Source organism: Pinus tabuliformis, chromosome 3_1 (assembly GCF_031772625.1).
Source record: "Pinus tabuliformis cultivar Carrire ecotype Pingquan chromosome 3_1, CPIR1, whole genome shotgun sequence".
Classification (NCBI taxonomy): domain Eukaryota; kingdom Viridiplantae; phylum Streptophyta; class Pinopsida; order Pinales; family Pinaceae; genus Pinus; species Pinus tabuliformis.
In genome coordinates this window covers 378,525,441-378,533,288 of record NC_142301.1, presented here as the reverse complement: position 1 = coordinate 378,533,288, position 7,848 = coordinate 378,525,441, and the positions used below count along the sequence as shown (strand labels likewise).

At 37.5% G+C, this 7,848-nt stretch overlaps 1 protein-coding gene across 1 annotated transcript; it reads left to right on the top strand.

Annotated features, from left to right (window-relative positions):
- The first annotated feature begins 5,834 nt into the window (after positions 1 to 5,834).
- LOC149187303 (F-box/kelch-repeat protein At1g15670-like) lies at positions 5,835 to 7,049 on the top strand. Its single transcript, XM_089409606.1, has one exon. It carries the CDS (start codon positions 5,835 to 5,837, stop codon positions 7,047 to 7,049), a length of 1,215 nt encoding a protein of 404 aa, XP_089265732.1.
- The last annotated feature ends 799 nt before the right edge of the window (positions 7,050 to 7,848 follow it).

Here is a 7,848-nt window from a genome sequence, read left to right as displayed (position 1 = left end):
GCCCTTGGTATTGTAACAAAATACTTAACAGCCTAGATCCATAACATAATAATCAAAAGCCTAGATGGCCCGTGGTATTAGCCCATAGTATTATGATTTTCTTCCTTCTTCTCCCTCTGTCCCTTCCTCTCTCTATCTTTCTCTTCTCGATATTGACCCATGGTTATTGATAAAAAAACAAAATTACATTTAAAAAATATCTGACATCTCATATCTCACCTTTCACATCTCATGTCTACCCTTTACTGGGCTGAGTTTTTGGCATGTTTTCTAGTTAACTTTACTTAAAATAGGATAATGGTATATTGTAAATACAAGTTTTACCTATAAACCCTCCACAATTAAAATTTATTCAAAATATTAAATCTATTTATATCTCCAATAAAACTTAAACTAAAGAAAAAGGGCCTTTTTAGACGGAACAATTAACCCCACACCAAAGGAAAAAAAACAAAAAACAAAAAATACCATTTTTCTCTAGGTATTCAAAATATTAATATTTTCGGTTAAGTATTCAAAATATTTTCCGTTAACAATTAAAATGTATTCGAAATATTAAATCTATTTATATCTCCAATAAAACCTAAAAGAAAGAAAAAAGGTTTTCTTAAAGTAGAGAGAACAATTAACCCCACACCACAGGAAAAAAAGAACAAAAAAACAAATTACCATTTTCCATTATGTATTCAAAATATAAAAAATATTAATATTTTTGGTTAATCATTCTAAATATTTTAGGTTCACAATTAAAATGTATTCAAAATATTAAATCTATATATATCTCCAATAAAACTTAAAAGAAAGAAAAAGGGCCTTCTTAGATGAAGGAAGAAACAATTAACCCCAAGCACACAAAAAACAAAAGAAAAATTACCATTTTCCGTTAAGTGCGTGGGTAGCGTGGGTAGCGTTTCGCTGATTTTCACATGATTTCTTATTTATTTTGATATCTCTCCCTTTCATTCCATCTTTGTTCTTTTTCGATCCCTTTCATTCCATCTCTAGGCACGACTAAAGCCCTGGCTGGATGAGGCTTACATGGTTACGACCTTTATTGAAGGAAAGTGTGCAAATTTGCAAGCAACTCAGCAGAAGCTTCAGGTCGACCGTTCAAGAGCAGTGACTGAGTAGATGGTTGAAGAAGCGAAGTAGGCGGCCGCACAATGCACTGGCGAGGTTGCAGTCATACAGGTTGAGCTGGGAGGTCTTCATGCTAAGATCTCTGTGTCCGCAGAGTAACTCGAGGATGAGTCACGATGTTTGTTTTGGGGGCCTATTGGGAACGGGATGCCCCAAGGATAGTTTTGGGGCTAAAAGCCCATGCTTTGGGTCAATTTTGTAATAAAGTAGTAAAGTCTCCGCATTTTGTAGTTGCAGAGCGCGAAGGTGTGAAGAGTCATAAAGGGTTATCTGCCCTTATTTTGTAAAGTGTAAAGTTGGTTGTAAAGATCCACCCATGGTCCACAGACCATAGGATTGTATAAAAAGAGCTAAGTAAGTAAGCTCTAAGTAGTTTGAAGTTAAGTTCAGAAGAAAATAAGTCTTGGAGTCTTGGTAGCAGAGTCTAAGTGTTTCGGGTCTTAGGATAGGTAGAGGCTTCACCGCTGTGTGCACAGAGGCCTAGGGTAGAATTCCACAACTGAGTGTTCGGATCCTTGTAGCTATGTGCACAGGGTAGTTAGAATCTGTAATAATCCGAAGATATCAATAAAGAGAAGTATTCTGCAATTTCTATGTATTTATTTCCTGTTTATGCATCTGGTATATTGCGTTTTGAGTTTAAATTACAATGTTTATGTGATCTGCAAATAGGTATGATGATATTAATTAATTGAAGGCATGTAAGAATATCAGTTTATGCGACGCTAACTGTGATTGGCTAGTAAGCTAAGTAAAACACTTAAGTTAACTTGGGAACCTATACAATATGTTGCCATAACAATGCGAAAGTACATGGATCATGCGTTAAGGCTGCGCGAAGGACAACCATGCACCTTCGTGGAGGTACTAAAGGGTGGAATAAAAGGCTAGATTGATAGATCCCTAAAGCTTAGTGACCTGCGCGAAAGTAGGAATAGAGGGTATAAACTGACATCACAACCATCTCAGGGTGCGCAAAATTGGTTCCAGCATCCCCCCATATTGCTTCGAGTGAGACTTCAATCGGTACTCCATGGGCTGATGCTGAAAGGGCCAATAGTGTAGGGATTTTCTTGGCTAACTAACGTTGAACCTAGGTGAGGCCCCACACAGCCGACAATTAGAAATCAATATCTACACTAAAATCAATGCATCCAATGCAAGCAATCAAATAGGAGTAGAAATCAACATTGACACTGAAATCAATGGATTTATTGTAAGGTATTAAATAAGATTAGAAATTGACATCTACATTGAAATCAATGCATCTAGTGCAATTGATCGAATAGGATTAGAAATCAACAACTACAATGAAATCAATACATCTATTTTGGTGAAAAAACAAAATATTCATGACTTTCTAGATCTAGCTTCTATGTATGTTTTTTTCTATGTGTTTCTCTTTCTTCTTCCCTCTCTCTCCACCTTCCATTTTGTGTCTATATCCCGCCCTCTCTCCTTCTCTCTCTCCTCCTCCCTCTCTCCCCTATCTCTCTCTATCTACCTCTCCCTCCCTTTATTTATCTTTGTCTTCTTCCCTCTCTTCCCTCTGCCATTTATGTCTATACCTCCCTCCATCTCTCCTTATTTATTTCTCAATCTCATCCCCTTAAACACATGTCATGCTATCCCTATCTCTCTATCTCTCCATATCTATCTCTCTTCTTGCCTCCCTCTCTTTGTCTGTCTCTTCTTCCCTCTCGCCCCCTCCATTTATATCTCTATCTCCCTCTGTCTCTCCTTCTTTATCTCTCTATATCAACCCACAAACATACACACTCTCCCTCCATATCTATCTATATTTATATCTCTCCCTCTCCCTCTCCCTCTCTATCTCTTACCCTTCTATCCCTTTTTCTCTCTTCTACCCTCTCTACCCCATCCATCTATATCTGTATCTCTCATTGTCTCCCTATCTCAGCCACCAAACATGCACACTCTCTCTCCATACCTATATATATATATATATATATATATATATATATAATTTTTTTTTTTTGTGTGTGTGTGTATATGTATATATCTATGTGTGTGTGTGTATCTCCCTCCCTTTTCCTCCCCCCTCTCTCTCTCACTCCTTCTTCCTCCCCCTCTTCTCTCTCTCTCTCTTTCTTCACTCTTTTCCCCATGTCTTCCCATTCTCTCTCCCTCTCTCTTCCCCATGTCTCCCTCTCCCTTCCCCATGTATCCCTCTCTCTCTCTCTCTCTCTTCCCTCTTGCTATCCTCTCTCCCTCACCATCTCTCCCTAATCACTGCCTCTCCCTCTCGACCTTTCTCTCTCTATGTCTTTCTTCCCCTTCTAAATCCATATCTCTCTCCCCCTCTCTATCAACTCCTCTCTCTCTTCCTTCCTCTCTCTCCCTTTCTCTCACACCTCCCTTTGTCTCTCCCTCACATCACACACTCACTATCGCTTCACCCTCTAACTTTGTAACTATCTCCCTCCATCTCTCTCCTTCTTCCTCTCTCACTCTCTCCCCCCTCCATATATATGTCTCTCTGTCTCTCTCTTTCCCTTCTTTCCCTATCTATATCCTCTCCTTTTTTGTCTCTTCCCTCACTTCATCTCTCCATCATTCCATCTTCATCTCTCACTTGTCACTCCCTCTCTCTCTCCACCTCTATGTATTTGTTCTTCCCTGCCTCTCTCCCCCTCACTATCTCTCCTCCTCTCCCCCCCTCCTCTCTCTCTCTTCCTTCTTCTCTCTCCCTATCTCTCCCACTTATATGTCTCTCTCCCCCACTCTATTCCCCATTCATCTCACTATCTCTCTCTATTAAATATGATCCCATTGTATTGCATTTAATAAATTATCTAAATTAAAAAAACATATTTGGTTGTAAACTATTGAACCTATATTTTGGATCAATCATGTCAAAGAAAATACAATAATAAAAAACTTAAAAGAATCTTGAATTGTCTTTCCTATATCATTGTTAGTCACTTTGATTTCTCCCTTTGGTTAGATCCTTGGGTAAGATGCATCTATCCTCGTTCTTTATAATATTTTCACATATGTATATACACAAGTATTATCATTTTTAATTTATTAAAATATCTATGGGAATATTTTTAGTAGTGATGATGAGGGAGGGCTTAAGACACCTCAAAAGTAATTATAACCTATTTGCTTCTAGATTTAATTAAAAAATGTTATAAAATTAAATTAAATTAAAGTATTTGTAAAATATTTTAATTTTGAAAAAAGTTATGGTTTTTGGGCATGTGGTATTGATAAGCCTTGGTATTGTAACAAAATACTTAATAGCCTAGATCCATAACATAATAATCAAAAGCCTTGATGGCCCATAGTATTAGCCCATAGTATTATGATTTTCTTCCTTCTTCTCCCTATGTCCCTTTCTCTCTCTATCTTTCTCTTCTAGATATTGACCCATGGTTATTGATAAAAAGCAAAATTACATTTAAAAAATATCTAACATCTCATATCTTACCGTTCACCCATTGTTATTTATAAAAAAAAAAAAATTACATTTAAAAAATATCTAAGATCTCATATCTCACCTTTCACATCTCACGTCTACCCTTTACTGGGCTGAGTTTTTGGCACGTTTTCCAGTTAACTCTACTTAAAATAGGATAATGGTATGTTGTAAATACAAGTTTGACCTATAAACCCTCCACAATTAAAATGTACTCAAAATATTAAATCTATTTATATGTCCAATAAAACTTAAACGAAAGAAAAAGGATCTTTTTCGATGGAACAATTAACCCCACACCAAAGGAAAAAAACAAAAAACAAAAAATACTATTTTTTGTTAGGTATTCAAAATATTAAAAATATTGATATTTTCGGTTAAGTATTAAAAATATTTTCCATTAACAATTAAAATGTATTCGAAATATTAAATCTATTTATATCTCCAATAAAACTTAAAAGAAAGAAAAAAGGTATTCTTAGAGTATAGAGAACAATTAACCCCACACCACAAGAAGAAAAACAAAAAACAAATTACCATTTTCCATTATATATTCAAAATATAAAAAATATAAATATTTTTGGTTAATCATTCAAAATATTTTAGGTTGACAATTAAAACGTATTCAAAATATTAAATCTATATATATCTCCAATAAAACTTAAAAGAAAGAAAAAGGGCCTTCTTGGATGAAGGAAGAAACAATTAACCCCAAGCAGACAAAAAACAGAAGAAAAATTACCATTTTCCGTTAAGTGCGTGGGTAGCGTTTCGCTGATTTTCACATGACTCCTTATTTATTTTGATATCAAAAAGGGCCTTCTTAGATTGAGGAAGGAACAATTAACCCCAAGCAAACAAAAAAAAACAAAAGAAAAATTACCATTTTCCGTTAAGTGCGTGGGTAGGGTTTCGCTGATTTTCACATGATTTCTTATTTATTTTGATATCTCTCCCTTTCATTCCATCGTTGTTCTTGTTCGATCCCTTTCATTCCATCTCTGTGCTTCTTGATTGTATGTTGTGTTCGATCAGGCTTTGGTATCGACGGAAGCTCGTGGGAAAAGTCTAGTTCTGGTACGTTAGCTTTCGGTTTGTATGATTTGAAAGAGTTTGCCAAGTTCATATTCACTAGTGGGCTTAGCCTGCCCAGGTAGGAAAAGTCTAGTTCTGGTACGTTAGCTTTTGGCTTGTATGATTTGAAAGAGTCTGTCAAGTTCATATTCACTAGCGGGTAGTGCATCTCTTAATGGAGCATTTTTCGGTTCTTCCATCGGAATTACGTCGAGAGTGTATGTTAAGAGTGCCTTACCATTCCCATGGAAAACTCAAAGCCGTTTGCAAAACCTGGGAGGCCAATGTCAAGCACCCTCAATTCTATGAAGACCGTAAAAACCTTGGGATTTCCGAGCAGTTGATCTGTGTGCTGGAACTCCGGGAATTTCTAGATGACACTCATCCTAATCAACAAACTGTGGTTTCTGTGTTCGACCCTCTGCGAGGCACCCGGAAAACACTTCCTCCCCTTCCCCACTTCCCCGGCTGTCATAACGAAATTCCTCTCTTTTGTGACTGCCTTTGCGTCAAACAAAAGTTGGTTTTGTTGGGCGGTCGTAGTCCGTCCTTATACGAGAGACTCAAACCCGACCAAGAGCAGCATCTCAAAACCGTTTTCATCTTCGATTTCGCATCGAGTAAGTGGAGCCGCGGTGCCGACATGCCGGTGACTCCAATGTTCGGTGCTTTCTCGGTGTCACCGCAAGGACTCATTTACGTTGCTGGCGGAATGGATGAAAATGAAAATCCGCTACGATCTGCGGCTGTTTACAATGTGTTTGAAGACCAGTGGAAACTTCTTCCCGACATGAGCCGTGGATGGGTCACGAGCTATGGCGCTTTCCTTGACGGTAAATTTTTCGTTATTGGCGGTGTCATTGATAATGGTTGGGAGGGTGATCTTAGCAGTGTCACTGATGGGGAGAGCGATCAAGGGGAGGGCGATCTTAGCGGTGACAGTGATGAGGAGGGTGATCCGATCGGGTGGAGTGCAGAAGTTTATGATCCAGAAACAGGGGCATGGACAACGCTGGAGAATATGTTGGATACCACGGGAAACCCACGGAGGTGTCTGGTTGTTTCTTCTTCCGGACGGTTGTATTCCTTTCAGACGCATCTCGGAGTGATGGAATACGATTCCAATGAAAACGTTTGGAGGGTGCTGGGTTCTCTTCCTAATACCCTTAAATGGATTTCGTGTTGTGTAGCGTGGCGTGACAAGATTTTTGTCCACGGTTATGTTGAGAGTACGGTTCGACTTTGTTATATGTATGAGCCACCGCCTATAGGAAGTGCAGCAGGACAGGAAATGGAAACAACTGGGATGTGGACTGTCATTGAGAGTTCAGAAAACTCTTATCTGCACAATGGACAAGACATTCACGGTGTCTTTACTTTTGAGGTTTGAAGTTAAGTGATAACCATATTGTGGTTTGAAGTGATAACCATATTGTGGGCTAACTTAATCGATGCTTGGTTATAAGGAATTTCACATTCTTGTTATCATTGAATGGACATTGGTAATAGATTGGTTGTAAGGAATTTCACATTCCTGTTATCATTGAATGGACATTGGTAATAGATTGCTTATAAGGAATTTCACATTCCTGTTATCATTGAATTGACATTGGTAATATATTTTAGAGAGTTCATGTATTTGAAAATTGTTAAAAATTTCAAAAGTTTTATGGCATTCCAGAATACACTTTCTCAGTGTTTGAAACTCAAATTATAATTTTGGACTGAACTGTGTGCTGTTATTAATTATTAAAATTTTCAAATTTTTGTTGTTATTCCATAGTAGGAGTTGTAAATCTTAAATCTGCTGCAGTTTCTCAATGTCCATATTTTTTCTTCTTGCTGCATCAGAATCTTTAAACCTCCACTTAATGAAATCTACTCTCATCTCATCCTGCCATCGCTCAGTGCCCATATTTTTTCTTCTTGCTCATCAGAATATTTAAACCTCCACTTAATGAAATCTACTCTCATCTCATCCAGCCATCGGTAGTGAGATTCGGTAGTTTCGATATTCAATTTTTAGTTTCTAAATTCTATTTTACCATGATACATACGTTCGTTTGTATAATCAAATGAATCACAATAAAGGAAAGAGAGAAAAACGACAAACCCGTCTGGCTCATTTCCTTAACGGCCTTCATTCACATAGACGAGAATGAATTCTGAGACGAGCTAGAAATGATAAA